This window comes from Python bivittatus, unplaced genomic scaffold, assembly GCF_059951505.1.
Source record: "Python bivittatus isolate LINGU-HERP-01145 unplaced genomic scaffold, Pbiv_v1 ctg000850_np1212, whole genome shotgun sequence".
NCBI classification, from domain to species: domain Eukaryota; kingdom Metazoa; phylum Chordata; class Lepidosauria; order Squamata; family Pythonidae; genus Python; species Python bivittatus.
The window spans coordinates 19859146-19885784 of record NW_028277112.1 but is presented as its reverse complement, the minus strand read 5'-3'; the positions used below and the strand labels follow the sequence as shown (position 1 = coordinate 19885784).

The following is a 26639-nucleotide window of genomic DNA, read 5'->3' as shown; positions in this document are numbered from 1 at the left end:
ATTTTTTGTTTTGCCCTCATTTTTTAAAAACAGGTATCAGACATAGTTTTCTGTGTTCCTTGAAGGGACCAGTTTGTTTAAAACCAGGAATAATCTTCAAGGTGACACAATTTCATATGCTAATCTATACTCCTGAAGATGTTAACAATGTCATTTCATCTGTAAGTTCATATAGACTTCTCAATACCAGGCCTCCTGAAAACCAACAAACTTCCATATGTCATAATAAAATTCTGTTTGTACATCTTATTTCATCACACAGGATAACAAACAGTAGTGAATTAAGAACACTGATATTATGAAGTTGATGGTTTCGACAGGATTGTTAGCTGTTCATGTAATTCAGCAATTATTGTTTTGCTTATCAATGTTCTTTTGTTTGCTAATACTTCTTGTGCATCAGGCAGTATCTGTCTTGTATACAGGTTGGTTGCAATTAGTATGAGTTGAATAATGTGATATTTGATTTGGTGCAAATTGTAAATTGATGCCAAGTCATGTTTACCCAAAATTCAGTTAATGCGAGGCTAGCGCATGTGCAATTGAGGCTAGCACAAGGGCAGTTGCAGTTGGGGTTTTAGATGCTGCTAATCTTTGTATGTGCAAAAAGGAGAAAAGGAAGATTCCGTGAGAGGAAAACAGTACAAGTTTAAAAAAGAAGAGGCTCATCATTACATTAGAACAAAAAATTGATGTAACTGAATGACATGAACGTGGTCATAGCAACACTCAAACAGGGCGAGATGTTGGAATGCCTGAATCAATGGTAGAATGTTCTTTTATTTTGCTTTCTATAACTATTCTGTGATTTGGTTAACCATACATTTTAAAAAGTTATTTTTATCCTTTACTATAATAGTTCATTAATGTACATATAAACATTTGTGTTTAAAAATTTTCATTGACTATTTCTGTCTAGCTGGAACCAATTACCATATTTCCCACAGAAATATCACTTTGAGTAGTGCAAATTTGAATAATGTGACAATTTCATGAGATTCATTAACCACACTAATTGAGACCTACCTGTACTTAATACTACTTGCTTCATTTTGCAACTAATTCTACCCCTCATATTAGCTGCTTCCTCAGGAAAAACTGAAACACAGCCTGCCATTTTAAAACCAGCACTTGAGAAAAAATCTGACAACGTTGAAAATATTGCAGTACCAACTATATGTTTCTTCAGTTCCAGATGGTTCATGGATTTCTTCTTTACTTTCTTCTTCACTCCCATCAAGATATTATAGATTAAAGCTGTGTTCTGTCAACAGTGTTAGTTGACACATAGAGCTTTGAGTTTTGATTTTTTAAAAAGTTGTCTGTCAATGTTTGCACTTATATTATGCCCTTCAAATCCATGTCACTAGGAAGAGGGGTTGTTCTCTATTTTCTGGCAACTTCATCTTCTTAAAATTTCTTGTTTACACCCAATAAATAGGACATGATTAAATCTTTACCACCAGAGAATGTGGTAAATGCCAAACCTGAATCCTTGTTTGGTGGCCATTTTGTACTCTACAATTTGGTAAACTTCACTTAAGCCACTTTTACTGCTGTGAATATGTGACATGCCACATATATTGTTTAGAATAATTAATATTGCCAACTCACTTTTTACAGTTAAGTCCGACTGATGTCAGTAATTTGATACAGACCAATTTTCATATGAGTTATATATAAGCAAGTATCTTTAGGTTTGGGGAGCCAGTTCATTAGGTCTTAGAAAAAGTATCTGAAGCAAACATTATATATCTTTCCTTGACCAGAAGCTGATGGTAGTTCATTTTTTTCTGAGTTCCCAAAAGAAGATATAGGGATCTTGAATGACTGCTTGGCCATTCAAAACCAATTTATTTATTTATTTGGTAAATGTATGTAGCCACCCATCTCATATTTGTGACTCTGAGTGGCAAACAAAGTTAAAAACATAAAACAATACAACAAAGTAACAAAAGACATAACAACAAAAATAATTTAAAAACATTAGAAACAACAATTAAAAACCATTAAAAAAAAATAATCCGCAGGAGAGCACATTCAATTTCCCTAGCAATACAGCCACTTTGCAGGCTCCATACCCACATTACTGGATCCCCAGGCCAGTCGGCAAAGCCATGGATTCAGGCCCTTCCAGAAAGCCAGTGAGGTTGGGGCCAATCTGACCTTCCAAAGGGTGGTTGCTGCAGCAGAAAAGGCTCTCCTCCTGGGTCCTGTCAGATGACAATCCTTTGTGGGTGGGACCTATAATGTGCCCTTCCTGCTGGACCTGATGGGACGGGTAGATGTGATTGGGGAGAGACAGTCCCTCAAAAAATATGGCTCCATGCCATGTAGGGATTTATAAGTCATTATCAACACCTTGAATTGAATCCAGAAACAAACTGGTAAACAATGTAGCTCATATTGTAACATGCCCTAATCTAGGTGCACACGTAACTGCCCATCCCATCACATTTTGTACCAGATGAAGTTTCTGGATGCTGTTCAAAGGCAGCCCCATGTAGAGCATGTTACAATAATCCATGCGGGAGGTGACTATGGCGTGAGTGACTGAGTGTAGGCCTCCTGGTCCAGGAATGGGTGCAACTGGTGCACAACCTGAAGTTGCGCAAACGTCCTCCTAGTCATGACTGTCACCTGCTTGTTGAGCAGAACTCATTAGTCCAGAAGGACTCCTAGACTGTGTACCAGGTCTGCCTGGGGCAGTGCCACCCCATCCAGAACTAAAGAGAGTAAATTTCCAGATCCAGTTGGCCCCGAACCAAAAGCTACTCAGTCTTGCAAGGGTTGAATTGAAGCTTGTTGCTACCCATCCAAACCCCCACAGCCTCCAGGCACCAAAATAGGATGTCAACAGCATTGCTTACTTCACTAGGAATGGAGATACAGCTGGGTATCATCAACATACTAATGATATCTCACCAAAGGCAGGACCTCTTACTTCCAATCAACACCAACTGAAACTGGCCCCAAAGGAAGGAGGAGAACCAGTACAACACAGTGCCACCCACCTTCAATCCTTGCAGCTGGTCCAGAAAGATACCATGGTTGATGGTATTGGGCTACCATAGGTCAAGTAGAGGAAGGATGGATGCGCTACCCCATCCCACTCCTGCCAGTCATCTAAAAGTGCAACAAATGCTATTCCAGTCCCATACTCAGGCTTGAAACCTGACTGAAAGGGGTCCAGATAATCCGTTTCATTCAAGAACCTCTAAAGCTGTTGTGCGACCACCTTCTCAACAATCTTCCCTAAAAAGGGAAGATTGAATACTGGATGAAAATTGTCCAGTATGGTAGGGTCTAGCAATGGATTCTTGAGGATAAGCAAATACTTACAGTATTTACTCTGCAAAAAAAAAAAAAAAAAAAAATGCTTCTATTGCTGTATGCAATTAATACCAGCCATATCCAAATAATAGTTTGTGCTTAGTAACTGTCATGCTATAAACTGAGGTTACATTTGTTTTAATATGAATTTTGCACTATTTGTTTAATTTAGGAAAATGTGTACCCTTTTACTTGTCATGAAAGCATAGCATAAGGCTTTCAGTAAAATGTATAAACTGATAAAGTGAACATAAAGACAATTAAAGGCAACTGTGATTTTCAAATCCTACTTTATCACCTGACTGCAAAACCAGATGCGTATGTTCCCCAATACTGTATAGTGGAAGAAGATTTCACTAAGAGAAACACCCAACACCATTAAGACAAAAAAAGTTTCACTGGATAGATGGGCTGCCTTATACATTCGATTAATAAATAAAGCAAGCAGACTACTTGGGACTGCCCTGATTGTGTAAAAAGTGGGGAGAGGATTTACAGTACTGTATAAAAGTTTTAGGCAGGTGTGAAAAATGCTGTAAAGCAAGAATGCTTTCAAAAACATATATTGTAATTGTTTATCAATTTACAAAATGCAAAGCGAGCGAACAGAAGAGAAATCCAAATCAAATCAATATTTGGTGTGACCACCCTTTGCCTTCAAAACAACATCAATTCTTCGAGGTACATTTGCACAGTTTTTGAAGGAACTTGGCAGGTTCCAAACATCTTGGAGAACTAACCACAGATCTGCTGTGGATATTTTTGTTGTTGTTGTTTAGTCGTTAAGTCGTGTCCGACTCTTCATGACCCCATGAACCATATTGCGCCAAGCCTTCCTGTCCTTCACTGCTTCCCTGAGTTTGCTCAGTTTCATGCTCATTGCTTCAGTGATGCTATCTAACCATCTCATCCTCTGCCGTCCTCTTCTCCTTTTGCCTTCAATCTTTCCCAGCATCAGGGTCTTTTCCAAAGAGTCCCCTCTTCGCATTAGGTGACCAAAGTATCTGAGCTTGAGCTTCATTATCGATCCTTCCAATGAGCAATCAGGGTTGATTTCCTTTAAGATTGACTGGTTTGACCGCCTAGCAGTCCAGGGGACTCTCAAGAGTCTTCTCCAGCACCATAGTTCAAAGGCATCAATTCTTCGGCGCTCAGCCTTCTTTATGGTCCAGCTCTCACAGCCATACATTACTACTGGAAAAACCATAGCTTTGACTATGCGGATCTTTGTCAGCAAGGTGACGTCTCTGCTTTTTAATATGCTATCTAGGTTTGCCATAGCTTTCCTCCCAAGGAGCAAGTGTCTTTTGATTTTATGGCTGCAGTCTCCGTCTGCGGTGATCTTGGAGCCCAAATAAATGAAGTCTGTTACTGCTTCCATTTCTACCCTTTCTATTTGCCAGGAATTGATGGGTCCAGATGCCATGATCTTAGTTTTTTTAATGTTGAGTTTCAAGCCAGCTTTCGCACTCTCCTCTTTCACCCTCATCAAGAGGCTCTTTAGTTCTTCTTCACTTTCTGCCATTAGGGTGGTATCGTCTGCATATCTGAGGTTATTGATGATTCTCCCTACAATCTTAATTCCGGCTTGTGATTCTTCCAGCCTGACATTTCTCATGATGTACTCTGCATATAGGTTAAATAAGCAGGGTGACAGTATACAGCCTTGTCGTACACCTTTCCCTATTTTGAACCAATCGGTTGTTCCATGACTGGTTCTAACTGTTGCTTCTTGGCCCGCATACAGATTTCTCAGGAGACAGGTAAGGTGGTCTGGTACTCCCATCTCTTTAAGAATTTGCCAGAGTTTGTTGTGATCCACACAATCAAAGGCTTTTGCATAGTCAATGAAGCAGAAGTAGATGTTTTTCTGGAACTCTTATGCTTTCTCCATGATCCAGCGAATGTTGGCGATTTGATCTCTAGTTCCTCTGCCTCTTCGAAACCCAGCTTGTACATCCGGTAGTTCTCGGTTCATGTATTGCTGAAGCCTAGCTTGTAGGATTTTGAGCATAACCTTGCTAGCATGTGAAATGAGTGCAATTGTGCAATAGTTTGAGCATTCTTTGGCATTGCCCTTCTTTGGAATTGGAACATAAACTGACCTTTTCCAATCCCGTGGCCACTGTTGCGTTTTCCAAACTTCCTGGCATATTGAGTGCAGCACTTTAACACCATCATCTTTTAATATTTTAAATAACTCATCTGGAATACTGTCATCTCCACTAGCTTTGTTGTTAGCAATGCTTCCTAAGGCCCACTTGACTTCACTCTCTAGGATGTCTGGCTCAAGGTCAGTGATCACACCAGCATGGACATCAGGGACATTAAGATCTTTCTTGTATAGTTCTTCTGTGTATTCTTGCCACCTCTTCTTAATCTCTTCTGCTTCTGTTAGGTCCCTGCCTTTTTTGTCCTTTATCATGCCCATCTTTGCACTAAACTTTCCTTTCATATCTCCAATTTTCTTGTAGAGATCTCTAGTCTTCCCCATTCTATTGTTTTCCTCGATTTCTTTGCATTGTTCATTTAAGAAGGCCTTCTTATCTCTCCTTGCTATTCTCTGGAAATCTGCATTCAGTTGCTTATATCTTTCCCTTTCACCCTTGCTTTTCACATTCCTTCTTTCCACAGCTATTTGTAAAGCCTCATCAGACAGCCATTTTGCTTTCTTGCATTTCTTTTTCTTTGGGATGGTTTTAGTTGCTGCCTCCTGTACAATCTTCAGGCACTCTGTCTACCAAATCTAATCCTCTAAATCTATTCATCACCTTCACTGTGTATTCACAAGGAATATGATCTAAGTCATACCTGAGTGGTCTAGTGGTTTTCCCTACATTCTTCAATTTAAGCCTAAATTTTGCAGTAAGAAGCTCATGATCTGAGCCACAGTCAGCTCCTGGTCTTGTTTTTGCTGTCTGTATAGAGCTTCTCCATCTTTGGCTGCAAAGTATATAATCAATCTGGTTTCGGTATTGACCATATGGTGATGTCCATGTATAGAGTCGTCTCTTGTGTTGTTGGAAAAGAGTGTTTGCTATGACTAGCTTGTTCTCTTGACAGAACTCTATTAGCCTTTGCCCTGCTTCATTTTGTACTCCAAGGCCAAACTTGCCTGTTATTCCGATTACTCCTTGACTTCCTACTTTAGCATTCCAATCCCCTATGATGAAAAGGACATCTTTTTTTGGTGCTAGTTCTAGAAGGTGTTGTAGGTCTTCATAGAACCGGTCAACTTCAGCTTCTTCAGCATCAGTGGTTGGGGGATAGGCTTGGATGACTGTGATATTGAATGGTTTGCCTTGGATACACACTGAGATCATTCTGTCGTTTTTGAGGTTGTACTCCATTACTGCCTTTCCCACTCTCTTATTGACTATGAATGCAACTCCATTTCTTCTAAGGGTTTCTTGACCACAGTAGCAGATATAATGGTCACCCGAATTAAATTCACCCATTCCCGTCCATTTCAGTTCGCCGATTCCCAAGATGTCAATGTTCAATCTTGTCATCTCATGTTTGACCACATCCAGCTTGCCTTGGTTCATAGATCTTACATTCCTGGTACCTATACAATATTGTTCTTTACAGCATTGGACCTTCTTTTTGCTTTCAGATACATCCACAGCTGAATGTCCTTTCGGCTCTGGCCCAGCCGCTTCACTCTTTCTGGAGCTACTTGCAATTGCCCTCCGCTCTTCCCCAGTAGCATATTGGACACCTTCCGACCTGAGGGGCTCATCTTCCGGCGTCATATCTTTTAGCCTTTTAACATTGTCCATGGGGTTTTCTTGGCAAGGATACTGGAGTGGGTTGCCATTTCCTTCTGCAGTTGACCACATTTTGTCAGAACTCTCTGTCATGACCTGTCCGTCTTAGGTGGCCCTGCACGGTATAGCTCATGGCTTCACTGAGTTACGCAAGCCCTTTCACCACGACAAGGCAGTGATCCATGAAGGGGGCTGTGGATATGGGTTGCCTCAAATCCTTCTGTCTCTTCATGTAATCCCAGACAGATGATGTTGAGATCAGGGCTCTGTGGGGGCCAAACCATCACTTCCAAGACTCCTTGTTCTTCTTTATGCTGAAGAGAGTTCCTAATGACATTGGCTGTATGTTTGGGGTTGTTGTCCTGCTGCAGAATAAATTTGAGGCTAATCACACGCCTCCCTGATGGTATGGCATGATGGATAAGTATCTGCCTGTATTTCTAAGCATTGAGGACACCATTGATCCTGACCAAATCTCCAACTCCATTTGCAGAAATGCAGCCCCAAGCTTGCAAGGAACCTCCACCATGCTTCACTGTGCCCTGCAGACACTCATTATTGTACCGCTCTCCAGCCCTTCCACGAACAAACTGCATCCTGCTACAGCCAAATATTTCAGATTTTGACTCATCAGTCTAGAGCACCTGCTGCCTTTTTTCTGTACCGCAGTTCCTATGTTTTCATGCATAGTTGAGTCGCTTAGCCTTGTTTTCATGTTGGAGGTATGGCTTTTTGGCCGCAATTCTTCCATGAAGACCACTTCTGGCCAGACTTCTCCAGACAGTAGATGGGTGTACCTGGGTCCCACTGGTTTCCCCCAGTTCTGTGCTGATGGCACTGCTGGACATCTTCCGATGTCAAAGGGAAGTAAGCATGATGTGTCTTCCATCTGCCATTGGCCGACCACTGAGTCTACGGTCCTTAATGTTGCCCGTTTCTTTGTGCTTCTTCAAAAGAGCTTGAACAGCACATCTTGAAACCCCAGTCTGCTTTGACATTTTTGCCTGGGAGAGACCTTGCTGATGCAGTATAACTTCCTTGTGTCTTGTTGCTGTGCTCAGTCTTGCCATGGTGTATGACCTGTGACATGAAACTGTCTTCCACAACCTCACCTTAGTAGCAGAGTTTGGCTGTTCCTCACCAAGTTTTAAGCCTCCCACACAACTGTTTCTGTTTCAGTTAATGACTGTGTTTCAACCTATATGAAATTGATGATCATTAGGACCTGCTTGGTATAATTGGTTAATCATATACCTGACTCTAATCCTACAAGATCCCTGACTTTGTGCAAGTGTACAATGTGTGCAAGTGTAAGAATTGATGCTGGTTTGAAGCCAAAGGGTAGTCACACCAAATATTGATTTGATTTAGATTTCTCTTTTGTTTTCTCACTTTGCATCTTGTAAATTGATAAACATAAACAATTACAATAGATATTTTTGAAAGCATTCTTACTTTACAGCATTTTTTCATACCTGCCTAAAACTTTTGCACAGTACTGTATGTTTCCTGAAAAAAAAACAGGAAACATGCCAGGGAAGGAAATTGTCCATATCCTTTTTTATCTTGTTATGCCTACTTCCTTTCTCATGTTTCCCTCCTAACATTTCCCTTAACCTCTATCTAGTACAAATATTAGGACTCAAAATAAGAAATCAAGGAAGATGCAGCAAATTTAGCTTCCCTTAGCTGTGTGCTCCTTCTCTCTAAATGAGGGAGACATATTTATTAATCAAATAAAGCGGTTTTATCATTTTTCCCTAAGTCCCAACTATTTATTTGAGCATCTCATAAATCTGTAAATTTATAGCAAATATTTTTATTATTTATTAAAATTGTCTATTGAGCTGGCTTTGAGCAAAAATGTATTGGCTGCTGAATGGTGAGAAAGAAACAGTAAACAAATAGAAGAAATAACTACACAAAAGTAAAAAGAAGAATATAAACCCAGTAAAGGAACAGATAACAGGAAACTTGTAAATCAAATAAGCTTGTAAAGTTGGTTGTTATTATTCTGATTCTGCATAATCTTCATTAAAAATTAAATGTAGTATCTCACTAAGTTTTATTATTAAAGTTAAACTTCACTTATTTCAGTTGGGAGATTGCATTAAAACTTGCATTAGAATCAATAAACTTTTAAAATGCACTACTGGAACTAACTGGTGAGATTTAATAATAAAATGTTAGCAAAATGAGATTAAACATTATCTTTCCCTCAAACTAGAGAAATCTGGCAATGAACTGATGAAAATCAGTTGGTCAGAATTGACTGGAGTGACATAGAAATTCAGTAAGGCAAGCAAGCAAATAAATTCTCAATCATTAATTTCAATGAATGTAAATCAAAATTGATATTAACATTCTACCTCAGTGTACCTCATAACAATATCTTATTAAGATCTATGGTTCACAGATGTAGAACTGTGGTAATAAGTAGACCACATATTGCCCTCAATGATCTACGCTCAAATCTACTGTGAATCCCTACAGTCCTGTCTTGCTTGATTCCTCCTGACTTCTCACTGTTGTAGCTGATATTCTGCAAAGACCCCAAATCAAAGAGACACATTGGAGCATAAGCTAAAACAGATGTTCTATCATGAATTGAGAAGGCTTAATAACCACTATATCTTGAAAGAAGAAGGTGCTTCCCAATAAGGTTTAATATTTAGGGTTTTCCCCACCGTTTTGATAATTACTTACTTTGCCAAGTAATTCTCCCAGAGTGACATCTTCATGATTGAGAATCCATTTTTTATCCTGTAGCAATAAACATTAAGTTTTTAAAAAGTCAATAAGTCTTATTTATATCACTGGATTTCTTACAGAAATATGATTCAGTTAAACCAGACAAGTACATACAGAGAACTTTTAATCAACTTCAAGAGGAAGATGGTTCCTAAAAAATTCCTAACCCAAGATTACTGAGAACAACATAAAAAACTTTACCATATTACACATAAAAAGGCCAAATGTTTATAATACTCAAGGACTGACTATATGCTTGCAATTGCTATATGTACTTGACGTAAACGTTTCAAAGAGCCCTTTCAATAAATTTTACTCAAAAAGCATTTTAAAGATTTTATGTACATTTTAGTCCATACAAAAATTCACACTGCTAGAAAGAGTTAAGTAAAAACCTACCTGCCTAAAAGAACTTTTGATTTTATTGTTATCTTAAAGTTGCTTCTATATTTTTAGCTATGTATCTTTACTGAAATTTCTCTTATAGATCAGACCATGAAAATATAAATTGTATAAATAAACAAGGAAAGGCTGTCTTCACATTCATAGCTAGCACTGAAGCAACCTGCACTGGAAAAACCAGAATCAATTCTTATATGAGGTCCTGGGGAAATATTATTTTTAAAAAATCTGAAGTATTCAGTTTTAAATTGTATAACAAGTAAATGGCAGAATTAACTCTGGATGCAATATCAACATCCTATTCAACTTTCAGCAGCTGGTATGTGGACAAGACAGTTTTCTGGGGTAAGATTCTTAAAGAGCTGCCCCTACATTGAACATCTCATCAGGACAGGCTACCTGGTTTTAATTAAATACACTGCAGAGAAGCAGATACTGTTAGGATTAAAAACAGCAGTCTTGTTTCAAAGTCACTTGCTATCAGGAGGGAATAAGGTAATTTGCATGAAGCAGAAGAATAACACAAGGTCTTTATTAGGTATCCTTGAGAAGACTTCTCACTGAATATATGCTTCCTGGTATAAAGGAGTAATAATACTAAGGGAAAATCGGTAGACAAACCTAGAGATATACTAAATCAAGGCACTCAAATTAAAGCAACAACTTTGGGAAGATTTGAAGCAATATTAGCAATATTTATTATCCCAATTCTTTAAAAAGAAAAAAAATAGCATTTCTTCAATCATTGATAAGGAATTACAGTAGATAAATATGTTCATTACTCATTTCCCAGTCTTCTGATGGTTTCTTTCAATTCCTATTAATTTAATTTCTATTTGTGATATTTATCTAATTGAAATCCTGACATTCTGCTATATAATTAAAATCAGAGCAAAATTAAAATTAGCAACTTGAAGGTCAGTTCAAGCAATAATTAAACACTTGGTGAAAGAGAGAGATTTCTGCCATTTTTTCCTAAATGCTAGGAGAGTAGGGGGGCAAGGGTACCTGCTTAGAAAATGGATTTCATAGGCACAAAGGAAAAGGCCCTCTTCCATATACAGATGAGCAAGCTTCTAGCAGCAGGGGAATCTCCAAATGGGTCTCTCCTGGTGATCTAAATAACTTGATAGGTTAAAAGCAGCAGAGATGGTTCCTCAGACAGTTAGGTCCTAAACCACTAAGAGTGTTAAAGGTCAACACTAGTGTCTTAAATTGTGCCTGGTGAGTAACTGGCAATTGGTGCATCTTGTCAAATACATAACTTGGGAATAGTCAGTTTTGGGGATGGCTGGTTCCCTAGTCTTACCTTTGACCGATATTATCTGGTCACAGGCTGAAATATTATCACTACAAGAGGATGGGATTGGCACCTCCCTGAGGAATTCACACTGTTGCGGCTGGCTGACTTGGGAGCTGGGGTTTCAGTCTGGGAAGATTCTTGCTAGAGATTGTAGCCAATAAACATAGCTGAACTGATTTTGCATTGTCTCTTGGAGTTCCTTGGGCTAGGCCTGACAATCACCATCGCTTGGATTTTATTATATTTAATAATTGTATTTTATACTGTATTATTTATGTTTTTATTGATTATAAATTGTTTGGTTGTGAACCACCCAGAGTCCCTCCTTGTGGGGGAGTTGGGCGGTGATATAAATTTGATATATAAAATAAAAAAATTAAATAATTTGCACCAGACAACAGGTTATCTGGTCATTTTTGCACTGACAACAATTTCTGGACATTTTTCAAGGGCAGCCCCACATAAAGCACATTGCAATAGTCCATATAAGATGTAACCAAGGCACAGATAACAATGGCCAAGTCAGACTAGCTCAGGAAGAATCAAAGTTAGTATATTAACCATAGTTATAAAAAGATGTTCCTTGCCATAGCCTTCATGTGTAAATTCAATAACAACTGGGGGCCAAGGAGCAGTCCCATACTAAGAACCTACTCTTTGGGGAAAAGAACAACTTTATCCAAAATAAGCTTCACCTCTACCTTGAGTCCAGCTTTCTCATTACCAACAGTATTGCTGTTTTGTCTGGATTTAATTTTAGTCCTCATCCAATCAATTATTGAATTTAAACAATGCTAAAGGGTGCCAATGCCTTCCTGTGAATTATAATGATAAGGAACAACAGAAGGGGGTGTTATCAGTATACTGATGACACCCATTCCAAACCTGATGACCATATCCAGAGGTTTCTAGGTGCATCCCAACAGGAAGGACCAGTTCCATCCAGCAGTCTGATCCGGGGAGAACCTAGCAAACTTCACCAGCATGCTACTTGCCATCACCACAAACCCTCAATAACATACAAAAAACTACCCACATTTAGAGCCTGATCAACAAATGCAGCCACGCCCAGTGCCATGATGAAAACAAAAATCTATAAATGTAAGAAGAAAACAAGTGCTAGAATAAAAGATGGTAAGGTTTCAGGTGTTTCCACATTTAAATCAATGTTGAATAGCTTAAAATGTTTGTTTTAAAAGCATGGGAAGATGATATTTTGAAGACTTCTTTATGAGAGATATATCTGATGTATAATTCTTCAGAGTAATAATTAAATAAAATTGTACTATAAACTGCAATCAAATAAGCTGTCAGAAGATATTACAAACTTTTTATACTAGTACATTAGTCATTATTTTTGCTGCTGTTCTGAAGCCTTTTCATGCAATTGTTTTATGATGTAAGCTTTCCACATTTGTTAAAGTCAACATTTTCAGTCCCAGATAATATTTCTTTGCAAAAACCTCTTCAGCTTCCTCAGCAATATACTCAAGATGCTTTTTAGAAAAAGTTCTAATGTTGACCTATAGGACTCTAAATGGCTTAGGAAAAAGTAACAGCTGGCTTTTCCCACAGGCATTGGGCTAGCAAGATTGGAGCCCAGGAGACTGTATACTTGGATAGATATTGTTGATTGAGTGCTGGGTTTTTCTTGTTTGCTTGCTGGATTATTTTATTGTTGCATTTTTATTATTGCTGTTAGCTGCCTAGGGTTGTGTTTCACAAGATAGACAGCCATGTAAATTTTAAATAAATAAATTTGTATATGAAATTTTGCTGCATATTTTCAAATCATTTTCAACAGTAAATGAATGGTCTATATATTAATTTAATTATCCATAAGTTATATTGAATGAGATGCCTGTATATGCATAAGTTGATTTTAGGTATCAAAAATTATATTGTAGATTTTTTTTTCTTTAAGAGTACATATGCTATCCTAAGGCAACATGACATCCCTTTTCCATCATGATTTCTAGAAATAATTCAGAACATCTACATATTACATACTTGATATTTTTCTCCAGTTTCCAGTTTCTCTACTTTCATTCCATAAGCCAATATTGCCAAGCTTATTTTTCAAATGTTTAATATGGCCACAAAATATTATTTGAACCCCAGAACTGAGTACAAGTTTGAACATATGCTGATCTTATAATTTTCATTTAGCACATTCTAAGTTAACAGAAGAGCACAAACAATGGTCCATCATTAGTCAGACAATTTATTCCTCCATCTGGTCAGAAACAAGTTTTTGTTATGGGGAAACATGTAGCTAATTGAGGACACCAGCTGTTAGAAAGGCAAGAGACTAGCTCAAGGATGGGATGGGATGGGATGAAAAGTACAAATTAGTAGTAAATGAACAAAATTATGACATCATTCTATAGAACTCCCCTCTATTCAAAGTATAACTATTACTGAAGCACAACAAGAAAAAGCAAGGAAGGCAAGACAGATGACAAATTTTTGCCAGTAAAATAGGAGGAAATTAACTACTGGAAAACTGTAAAGGGAAGGAAACATGAATGGACAACAGAGTGGCTGGATTTACATATTACATAAAGGCAGATTATCATTTTGAGGTTTTTGTTCACTTTAATATATGAATGTGGGCATGACAGCTTGTGAACCATGACTTACGGTTTGGTGTTATGTCTTAACTATTTATGAATGAAACTATTAGCTGTTTAATACTGAAAACAAACAAAAAAACAAGGAATAAAAGACAAAACCAAATTTGTGCTTGTTGTGAACTAGATGTATGGCAATATAGTAGGAAGAGCAATGATAAATGAAGAAGTCTGTGGGAAAAAATAAACCTGCAGTCTTCGTTATAGAGATTTACCAAGTGAAATACAAGCCATGAAAATGGGGGTGAAGGATTCAAAGTCCTTCCTTATAGCAGCCTTCTGCTGCTTATCTCAAATCACCTGGATAGAAATGAAGCCAGCTTTAAAAATCCCTTTCCAGATGTCACTCCTTCCCTCCACTTTGGGCATGGGGGATGGCTTCATGCTCTCCTCTAACTGACGGATTCCCCTAACATCAGGAAAGCACCATATGCTTTCCTTCACTTTGGCATGACTTTCGAGGACCGGTGAAAAAACCCACCACAGTTCTTCCTCTTATTTCATCCAGAGGGAAGCTGGTAAATTCTTTTATAAATTTTTTCCAGCTAAAAAAAACCAAAAACATAAAAACAAAAAGAAATCCACTGTTTTCTTGCTTCATTTTGAACTTGCTAATTTTTTTAAAAAAAGTTTTTTATGTTCCACTGGTGAACCTGTTTAAAAAAATGCCAGTGGAAATCAGCAATGATTCACACTGGAGGGAAGTGGGTGTTCCTATTGGAATGGAGGTGTTTGCCTACCATGAGATGAAGTATGGCAGATGAACAGGTCAGCACTCTTTGAACCAGCACAAGTTGGAAAACACTACTTTGGATGCTGAAGGAAGACAGATGGCAGTTGCCTTTGTGGTGGGCTGGGGATATATAGGATAACATGTTCCTGCCCTTGAGAAATGAACAGGGATCTATACTTGTGGTACAGCAAGCCAGTCATGCGGATCAGCCCTCAATTAACTGAACTGTTTCTCCTTTTGCTGCCAAAGATGGAGCAAAAACATCCACAGTAGTTTCTGGTGCTCCAAACTATTCAGGTAGCTTTCCCAATACTCTGGAGAGGCTTTGGATGGAAAGAAAAGAAAATGATAAAAGGCAGGTTCTCTGCAAGTTTTTTTTCCATGCATATTTATTTGAATTAAGACATAATTCCTTCGTCAGATAAAAGCCAAATATATCTTTGCAAAAGTTGATGGTATATTTAAGAATTCTCTATCCTACATAAAAGCCAATGGCATGTACTAGTAATGATACATATATTAATCAGAGATGAGCAAACCTTACAATAGAGGTCTTTATCGTGAAAGTTTCCACCCAGTTCCTAACTGCTCTTCAGCTAATCCAATTTTATACACTCTCAAAACAGTCTAGATTAGGGTTTCTCAACCAGGGTTCCATGGAACCCTAGAGTTCTACAAGAAGTCACTAGGGGTTCCCTGAGAGATGATGATTTATTTAAAAAATTATTTCGGGCAATGCACGTTCTCAGTGATGAGCAGAGACCAAACAAAAATATAGTTACAACTCTTTTTGAGCTCTCTGGTAGTGTGCTGTAGGACTGTGTTTATTTGGTTGAATTCATTCCTAATTTTTGACACAAGATAGGGGAGACCGTTGATAATAGGTGAACGCGATATTACAGGAAGGGAGGAATATATTGCAGGAAGGGGAGGGAGAAGCGCATTTTTTAAGAAATTAATGGACTTGTCCAACTTAGTCTGTGATGTCAGTCTCTCCCTCCCGCATTTTTTCCCTGCGGTTTTCCTGTAGTTATTTTATCCTGTTATTTTAAATAAATTTCATGCACACTTATTCAGTCACGTCTGAGGGTCCAATGTGGCAATTTCTGAAGAGGAGGTGTGAGATAGAAGAGGAGGATTCTAAAATGGCAATACTGATAAGTTTAATGATGATAATTATAAGAATTTAAATCTTCTCAGGCATTTCCCTGCACTGGTACATCAATGGACTAAAAAAAAGTCCGTCTTTACAATGAAAACTATTTATCAATGGGTTTTACATGGACTGGTGATCCAAGTTGTCCTATTCCATTGTGCCTCATCTGTGGCAAACAACTTACAAATGCAGCAAAGGTTCCAGCAAAATTCAAAAGACACTTAACTATATTTCACAGCCATATGACAAGTAAAAGTTCTGATTATTTTAAACAGCTATTGGAATCACAGAACAAACGAAGTAAAGCTTTTGTTAATAAAATGACAGTCAATGAAAAAGCCTAAGAAGCAAGTTATTTTGTAGCAGAACCTATTACACAGCAAAGTAAAAGTCATGCTTTTGGTGAGAAAATAATGATGCCAGCATGTAAAATAATAGTGGGAAAAACACTATGACCAGATGCAGTACAAGAAATTGAAAAGGTTCCGCTGTCAAACAGTACAATAAATTGGCGTATTGATGACATGTCACATGATGAAGAGCTTTTGCGTGATAAACTGAAGAAAAGCAGCTTTTCTAATCCAAGTTGATGAGTCAACAGATTTCACCAAAGTTATGTTACGGCATTTGTAAGATTTGTAAATGATGGTGAAATTCAAGGAAACTTTTTCTGCTACAAAGAATTATATGAAACATGCAAAGGCCAAGATGTATTTAATGTTTTGTCTTTATATCCGGAAACAAAAAGTCTGTCTTGGAACAACTGTATTGGCATCTGTACTGATGGTGCTTCATTAATAGTTGGCTCCATGAGAGGTTTCGTTTCTCTTGTAACAAAAGAAAATCCTGATGTTGTCACAACACACTGCTTTCTTCACAGAGAAATGATGGTGTCAAAAATTCTTGGAGATTAAATGAAAAAAGTTCTGGATGATGCTACAAAAATGGTTAATTTTATTAAACAAAGACCACGTCACTCAAGAATGTTTTAAAACTGTAAAAACCTGGACAAAGAGCACATAAGTCTCCTGTTACACACAGAAATATGGTGGCTCAGCAGAGGAAGAGTTCTCAGCACGGTGTTTGAGCTGAAGGCAGAATCGCAAGAGTATTTTCAAGAAAATCCTATTCCACATTTTGCTGAGTGCTTTGAAGGTGGAGAATGGTTGGAGAAACCACTAAGCACACTTAGCAGACATTTTTCATCACATGAGTCAGCTGAACAAGTCTCTGTAAGGCACTGGAGAAAATGTTTTGACTTCAAGTGACAGGATTCTTGGATTTAAAAGAAAACTGAATGTTTGGAATATCATGTTGCAAAAGGAAATATTGAAATGTTTCCACTGCTGCTCGGGTTGAGAGGAAGGATACCAAAAAGTCTCAAATCTAATTGAAAACCACCTGGAAGTACTGCAGAACAAAATTGATCAGTACTTTCCCGCCCTTTCAATACAAACTTATCACTGGGAGAGGGTTCCTTTCTTTGCATCTTCTGCTCAGCCGGAGAACTTCACTTTGAAGGAAGAGGAAAAACTTTGTGAGCTGTGGTCTGGTCATAAACTTAAGATGAAAGTCACTGATCTGCCCATGGATAAGTTCTGGATTTCTGTGAAAGAAGAGTATCCTGCCATTCATAGGAAGACACTGAACATTTTGCTGCAGTTTTCAACTTCTTACATGTGTGAGCAAGCTTTTTGTTACTTAACAAGCATCAAAAGCAAAGACAGAAATCGTCTTATTTCAGTTGAAGATGAAATCTATATGTGCTTATCTCAAGTTTGGCCCAGAATTGAGAATTAGTGCAGCAAAAAACAAGCGCAGGTTTCACATTAAAGAGGTAAGTTTCATTCTTTATTTTTAGTTTTAAGAACACTATTAATGCACATATACAGGCCTACACATGAAACAAATATAATAAATGTGTAACTTCTGGCCTATATTTGAGCTTGAATGTGCAGGTGTTCCCTGAGGCCTATAAAATATTTCAAGGGCTCCTCCAGGGTCAAAAGGTTGAGAAAGGCTGGTCTAGTTACTTGCATCTGTTCCCTCTAATCCAGGCATCATATATCACATCTCACCAAGTTCACATAGCTAGCCTCTCCAATCATAATGACTGTTATCATTACATATTTATTCTAGCAAAGTTGCCACCAATGCCATTAATGAATTAGTTTGATGTTAATCTGTAGCATGATGCATTTTAGTTGCATATACAGTCAGAACCAGAAATATTGGAATAAGGATAACTGTTTTGGCATTTGGCCTCTGTACACCACCACATTGAAGTTGAAAGGAAACACACCCAGGTAGGAGTGAAATCAGGACTTTCAGCTGTAATTCAAGGAGGTTGACAAAAGTGGGGCACTAACGATTCAGGAAGTACAGCCAGTGGCATACACACACACCGTTGGTGGCTCATAAGTAATGGAATAAACCAACATCATGACAAACATAAGGATCGCCTTTAATACCTGGATGAAAATCCTTTGCAGTCAATGACTGCCTAAAGTCTGGAACCCATGGACATGACCAAATGCTGAGTTTCCTCTCTTGAGATGCTTTGCCAGGCCTTTACTGCAGCTGCCTTCAGCTGCTGCTTGTTTGTGGGTCTTTCTGCCTTCAGTTTTGTCTTCAGTAAGTGAAAAGCATACTCTATTGGGTTGAGATCAGGTGACTGACTTGGCCATTGAAGAACGTCCCACTTCTTTGCCTTGAGAAACTCTTGGGTAGCTTTCGTTATATGTTTTGGGTCATTATCCATCTGCAATATGAAGCAGCGTCCTATCAGTTTGGCAGCATTTGGCTGAATCTGAGCAGAAAGTATAGCCCTATCCACTTCAGAATTTACCCTGCTGCTTTTATCAGCAGTCAGGTCATCAATAAACACCAGTGACCCGGTTCCATTGGCAGCCATACATGCCCATGCCATAACACTGCCTCTACTATGTTTGACAGATGATGTGGTATGCTTTGGATCATGAGCATTTCCTTCTCCATAGTTTTCTTTTCCCATCATTCTGGTGCAAGTTAATCTTGGTTTCATCAGTCCAAAGAATCTTATTACAGAACTGGGCAGGCTTTTTTAGGTGTTTGCTGGCAAAATCTAATCTGGCCTTTCTGTTCTTGAGCGTTATCAGTGATTTGCACCTTGTTGTGAAGCCTTTGTATTTACATTCATAAAGCTGTCTCTTGACTGTAGATGTTGACAATGATATGCCTAACTCCTCAAGAGCGTTCTTGACCTGGCTAGATGTTGTGAAAGGGTTCCTCTTCACCATGAGCAGAATTCTGCGGTCATCCACTTTAGCTGTCTTCCATGGTCTTCCAGGCTTTTTGCTGTTGTTGAGCTTGCCAGTTAATTCCTTCTTTTTCAGGATGCTTCAATCTGTTGTATTGGCCACTCCCAATGTTTTTGCTATCTCTCTGATGGTTTTATTTTGTTTTCTCAGCCTAATCATGGCCTCCTTCACTCACATGGACACCTCTTTGGACCTCATGTTGAGAGTTCCAGTGAACAGCTACCAAATGCAAATGTAACACTCAGAACCACCTCCAGGCCTTTTATCTGCTTGATTGATCATGGGGTACCCAGGAAACAGGCCACACCTGGCCATGCAGCTGCTTGTTAGCCATTCATTCTCTTACTTATGCACCACCAATGATGGGTCTGTGTGCATGCCACTGGCTGTACTTTCTGAATCGTTAGTGCCCCACTTTTGTCAAACCCCTTGAATTACAGCTGAAAGTCCTGACTTCGCTCCCATCTGGGTGTGTTTCCTTTCAACTTCAGTGTGGTGGGGTACAGAGGCCAAATGCCAAAACAGTTATCCTTATTCCAATATTTCTGGTCCTGACTGTATTTCAGCCAAACTGTGGTAAAATTCAGTGTGAACTACAATTGTTTTGAAACCCTTCTTCTAATAAACATTTAATCCTGTTATCTCAAGAGAGTCTTCACATTATATTACTGAAGATGTTCAACTCAAAAGGGAAAGAAGATAATACAAAGAAGCACATGAAGACTCTTTCTAGTTAGAACCAGTATGTTATCTTTTCTCTTCAGAAAGACAATTTTTAAAAGGTGCAGAAAGAGATATTGCTTCTACATGTAACTGAAAGGTAGTAGGACAATAAGTTACCTTATGCCAGGAGAAAAATACATAATGAATCATGATGGGAGGAAAAAAAAAAATTCTTCCATTTTCAGTATTGGAAACAATAAATGTTTTTCTGTGGACATCAAAATTATCACAGTACATTATTTTTCATTAAAAGTAGGTGCTTAACTAACTGCAGAAGCAGGAAAAGAAAATGAAAGTGCACAACAAAATGAATACATTGATATAATAAAAATTCACAGAACTTGGAAAATGATTGCAAAGTAGTTTCATACCCAAATCAAGCCAATTATCTCTGTAAAATCCATGAGAAATATAAATTTAAAGATATCAATTATAATTTTATACAGGTTTCTAATTATACAAATTCACTAGAAAGCAATGCCAAAGAATCACAGACAATTCACGGTTTTTTTCTGTTGTTGTGATGCCTGTCCTCTGGAACACCTTGCCACTTAAGCTCAGATTGTCCCCAATCTTGATGGTCTTATGGAAAGAGTTGAAAACCTGGTGTTTGTCTAAACATGGGGGTTGTGAAGTTAGTGAAACCTGGGTGAGCTGGTATTATATCATATTGCTTTTTACTCTCAGCTCTGTTTTTGTTTTAATTCATATATTTAGAATTGTATGTTGTAAGATGTTATATTGTGGTTTCCATTTATACTTTGTTCACTGCCTAGAGTCACTATGGAGAGAGGGGCAGTTATATAAATTGAAATAAATAAATAAATAAGTTCAGCAACTAAGAACAAAGGTCAGGGATTACAGTAGTTCAAAGGAATGGGTTCGACACTCATCTTCTAGTCACTCTACCGGATGAAAATCTTGTATCTTTTCTTCTCCTATCCGCAAGATTTTCATAACATTGTGGAATTTTGGCTATATAATTTAGAGAACTAAGCCAATCTAAGCTTCTATTCAGATATAGAGTAAATCTGCTTTTTTGACTAATTCAGTGCCTATTAAATAGAAAATGGTCTATTTTTGCAATCATGGCAAAAGCACCTGAAAATTAATACTTTTATATAGAAACATATATTTAAGAAATATAGGGGAGACTGAAAAAAGACAGGAAAGTCTTTGTTAACAGGGGACAAGGAAATGAATAGGAATGAAACAGCAGTCTTCCCCAAACAGATGTTCTGGGAGCATAACTCTCAGAATTCCCATCAAGTATGTAATATGTTGGGATTACAATTGTAGGAGTTTTAATTTCAAAACATGTGGAGAGTACTAGATTGGGGAAGGCTAGAACAGTGACAAGCCAGACAATGTATGATAATGAATAATGATTGATAATGTATTTAAAACAGAACATTTCAGTAACAGTACCTCTTAGCTCTCTAATATTAGTTGTTATAGTTTGATAAAATTATTCTATCTACAAGCATTCATAAATCATTTATGTGTCTCCTTGGTACTGTGGTTATCATCTGTACAAAAGTATAAGACCATAATCTAAACAGCTTTATCTAGCAAGGTGCCTTTCAGGTGTGTTCTGCCATACCTTCCATTTAATGGCCATGCTGCTACTAGGAATACCAGTTCTTTACATATAATTTATCACCATTAAGGTTTCATACATCGCCAGGCCATAATATAATTTTCTCATATCTCAGAATGCTGCATGAATCTGGTTGCTGTAAACCATGAATCATGGCTTAAGTAACCATGGTTTAAATGACAATAAACAAATCATGATTGTATAATGTGCAAACTCAGCAATTCTGTATACAGTTTTCATTCAGTTTTTGAGGGAAATTAATAGAACTAGCTTTACCAATTCCCCTATTAATGCAAATTTTGTTGGATTATATCAGAGAAGCATCCACAAAAGAAAAGGTCTGCAGTAAAATACAACTCCAGTGACCCTATTCAACTGGCTTAAAGTGTGTTCTGGTATGACAAAGAGGTATAACCCCAGACAGGCATAGGACAGTTTGCCATGGACCTATTCTGAGCTGGTATGAGAGAGAAATGCTACTGAACAAGGGGCCAGTTCAACAGAGAATTATCAGATCAATCCAATGCCGTATCAACTGATTTCAGGCAGATAAACTTACATGATAAGGGGACTACGAACAAGTTGAAAAAGCAAAACAGAAAAAGTTCAGATCTCTCTAGAATACTTGTAGTTATTGTACCTTGCAAAAGTATGTAGAGTTAGGGAAAAGCAGAAATGAGTAGCCCAAATGATTTCAGTACCGGCAATTTTCCTTTGAGGAAAAATTATAATATTTAACTTTTCTTTATTTTTCTAGAAAAAGGGTGAGAAAAGTAAGATAGGACAGAAATTTATAAAACTAGGCATAATGTGGATTTTTTTTTCTCCACTTCGCAAAATACTGGAACCCAGGATCACAGAATGAAGCTAAATGGTGGCCTTAGTACATGTCACCTAAATTAAATACTCCTTCACACAGCAGTTATTTAACCCATGGATTTCTTTTCCACAAAGTATAATAATGAGGACCAGCATATATAGCTTTCAGAGGAGATTAGACAAATTAATAAAAGATAAGGCTATCAATGACTACTTATCAAGAAGATTATATCATACCACATGTTAGTGCAGCACATGGCAGCACCTAGCCAACCTTGAAAACTCTCTGAGGAGACCTGGACCTTATTAATACTTGGATAGGAGGCCACTAGGAAATACAGGACTTTAGGCTAGGTTGGGATGTTGTAAACACTGTGCAGAAAAAGGCAATAGCAAATCACTTTTGCATTTTTGTCAAGAAATTATGCAGACATATCTATGTAGTCACTAAGATTCAAGTTCAATCTGCGAGAGCATTCACCTTAAGCTTCTTGATACAAGCTGATGAAGAACATGACTATTAAATTTGTGTTCTGCCTGTGTGCTCTCCATCAGCATCTGTTACACCACTCAGGGAACAGAATGCTAGAGTAGATGTCACTTCATTCATATTCATATGTGTGTGTGTGCACGCGTCACCAATTTAATCACTTCCATTTCATGCTCACTTCATGTAGGATTCTATGCACAAATTAGCACTTGAGAAAGACATATACTATGAACGTTCCTTTATAGCACGTATGTATATACTTTTAAATTCATGGATACAAATGCTTTTGTTTCACAGATAACTCTTACTCTTTGGCAATTTATCTTGAAATGAACATTTCAATATATTCCATTTTAAATTTCCACATCAAAGTACCCAATTCTTCAGCTGTATTGAATTGTATAATCAATGGGAACATAGCAACAATGTTATCTATACTAGTATAGAACAGCATCTCTGGCAGGTTAAAATGTTTTAAGTGAAACATTCTTTACTTTCTAAGTTCTTTTTTTTTTCATTCTGTATTAAACCTGCAGAGGAGATAATGCTATAATTTGCAAAGCAATTGTCAAATTCAGATAAAGGGGTTCAAAACTTTGAAGTTACTTGCAAAGCAGGGCTGGCAATATAAAACCTTTTATATATAATTGGCCTCCAACCCTTTCTTAACTCTCTCATCTTTTTTTGTTGCACTTGTATATTAAAGATCGTTTGGTCTTTCTTCTTTACTTCTTCAACAAACCACGGCCATTCACTAAACCCCCAAGTCAGCTTCTTATTTAAGCGTTCAGGAGTTACAGATATTTGGTTACATGAGGGGGATCTGTGACAAGACAAAAGCATTGCCCTCCTTGCAGACAACACATCATAGGCCTGTGTGTGGTAGCTCGGCTTTGGCTCAGAGGTGTGTTTTGTGACAAATGGATGTTGCAACAATCCTCCTGGAGGTAAAGAGACAATGTGATTTGCCTGAGTGAGGTGTTTGCATCACCTCAACACTTCAATCAGCAGTTTCAACAGGGGGTAGCCAGAGCAAATGAAGCATTGCAATGCAGCCTTTTTCACTTTACTGTGGAAGGACCGGAGCTGTATTACTTCAAAAAAACAGCTTCAAGGGAATGCTTCACTTGAACGTTTATCAAAGAGACTGCAAAACACAAGCATATACATCTGCTAGAAAGTAGAGCAGATCTCGTGCAGTTCGTTCCTACAGTACCTGCCAAAGAATCAAAAACACATTGGAAAAGCTATTCCTTCTATAAATCCATTTAATGGGAAAAAAGATTGCTATGCAATTCCAAATTTGGAAAATGTTTAAGCTTCACCAGGTACTATGAGCTCTTCCTACTGAACATTTTTTTTAATTGGTCACTGAACTTCAACACAGTGAATGCAGTGCATATCAGAGCGTATATACTTAATGAAAACAAAATCACTGCATAAAGTTATGACTTTGCCATCTCCAATATGAATGTTCCATGTCCCAGTGTAGAAATAGAGCCCAACATTATCCCAATTGAGGAATTTTAGGATTCAGTTGCTGCTTTGTCCACTTGAACTGTTTCTGGATAATCCATGTAGAGACAGAAAGGCTTAAACTTTTCATCAGGGAAACCCCACTAGATGAGAATCTGAAGTACAGTCTTGTTCTTTCTGTGTCTGTCAATTATGATGAACATTCAACACGCCTTTCTGGCTAGCGTACTTCAGAGACAATTTTCTCACCTAAATCAGTTTTCTTTGTGAGTCTCGAAAAAAAGATGCATTGTTTTTAGGACCCTGCATCCAAGCAGGCAACTTGAAACAGAAATACAATTTGGGGGGAGTAGAAATTGGACAGCATATGTGGCCATTAGTTCAAAGGGCTATCCCATTAATTACAACAATGGAAATTAATCAATCCAGGAATTTACTGGAGACCAAAAGGGGAGGCAGAATTTAGCTATTCCATAAGGATGGTTCAAATGAAATGAATGTTAAAAAAGCCTCAGATGATATGAGTTCAATCGTTAATATGTATTAAAAACAGGTGGGGGGGGGCTATTATCCTTAAAACAAAAGAAGGCAATCAAAGGGAATTCTAAGTTTACAGATACTAAAAATGGTGCCACCAGGTCCCTTATGCCTAACTACATAGCAAAATATGCCCCACTTGAATGCAACAGATTTTCTAAAATATGAGTTCAAATAGTCCTTCAGGTAACATGATACCAAATTATGCAAGGATTTAAAATTCTAAACCAGCATTTTAAATCTGTTTTGAGTAAACAGAAAGCCAATGGACCTGACACAAATGTAATACATCACGATTAAAATACTTGCCTCTGGAAACACCTACATTACATTCTAATGAATATTCTACATTAGCTTAAATTTCTTTATTGCAACAAACTCCTTTAAATCTATCTTTAATCTACTCCAGATATAACAAGGATATGTGTGACAGGAGCCACACCTGCTCCTGACAGGTAGGAATGCAGCTGGCATTCCTAGTCATCAGCCACTGCATTTCCATAGAAAGTCCCAGAAAAAATCCAGACTGCATAACTGGCTTTTCTGGAAAGGGAAGCAAATCCCCATTCAATAAGTTTAAATTGAATAATTTTATTGACAGAATATTGCCAGCTATTATTCATTAATTTTCTGTTTTATTATAATGTAGCACTTTCAATATACAGTAGTTGATATATATACACACACATACATACATACACAGAGAGAATAATCTAAACATCCCTCTACTGCTGCTTGTATTGTATCAGAATGAATGAATGAATGAATGAATGAATGAATGTGTATACACACACACACACACACACACACACACACACATATAAAATTTATTTTTAAAATGTATTTAGAAAAGCATATATGTATATTACTATTATCTTTTCAAACATATATGGCTGCTACAAAATTTTCACTACTCATTATAATTTATTGAATTGACAACAAATTAAATATTATTACTTTGTGTGTAAGCATAAAAGGAAATCTTTGTTTTCTTCTTTTTCCTCCAAAAATCACTCACGCATTACTTTTTAATGCTTTTGGCACTTCTAATTTAAATTCTATTTCTTTGCCATTAAGATTCCTAACCTGCAGATTTGATATACAGTGAACATGAGTAACTGGACCATAACTATTAATAGTTACTTCAATGACACAGTAAGAGAAATTGAACATTTATTCAATAAGCTAACTGAAGATAATTTTGTTTGTTCCATAGCATCAATTGTGATGCTTCAATTTAAATTCCAATTAATAAATGGATTCATATAGGATAATTTTGTATGAAAGGAGAATTAAAATATCCAAGGACTCATGCCAAGGACTCACCTCACATGAATTTTAAACAAGCAATCAAATACTGATCAAGTGGTACTTAATATAGAAGAAGGTTTTCGTGTTGTATGCATCACATGAAAGAATCTAATGAAATATTTTGAAATTCCTTTTTACTCTAATTGTTAAATGAATTGATTAGTCTGATTTTATGAGCATGATCACAATGTACCTGTAGCTACTCAAAGACTTTATAAAAGGAGATCCATTTAAAATAAATACTTAAATATTTGTATAGGTGGAAATTATTAAAAAACAGATTCAGTATTTTTTATAGCATTT

General features: G+C 37.4%; 1 protein-coding gene across 4 annotated transcripts in view; it reads right to left on the bottom strand.

The window, feature by feature from the left end:
* Positions 1–26639, bottom strand: part of FER (FER tyrosine kinase) — a 213106-nt gene that overhangs the window by 92150 nt on the left and 94317 nt on the right. For 3 of the 4 annotated variants that reach the window (XM_088129770.1, XM_088129772.1, XM_088129771.1), the window contains exon 14: positions 9810–9866. The exons of the other annotated variant lie outside the window; for it this stretch is intronic. In XM_088129770.1, coding sequence (XP_087985896.1) covers positions 9810–9866 — 57 coding nt within the window. The remainder of the gene's footprint in view (positions 1–9809; positions 9867–26639) is intronic. 4 annotated transcript variants of the gene reach the window in all.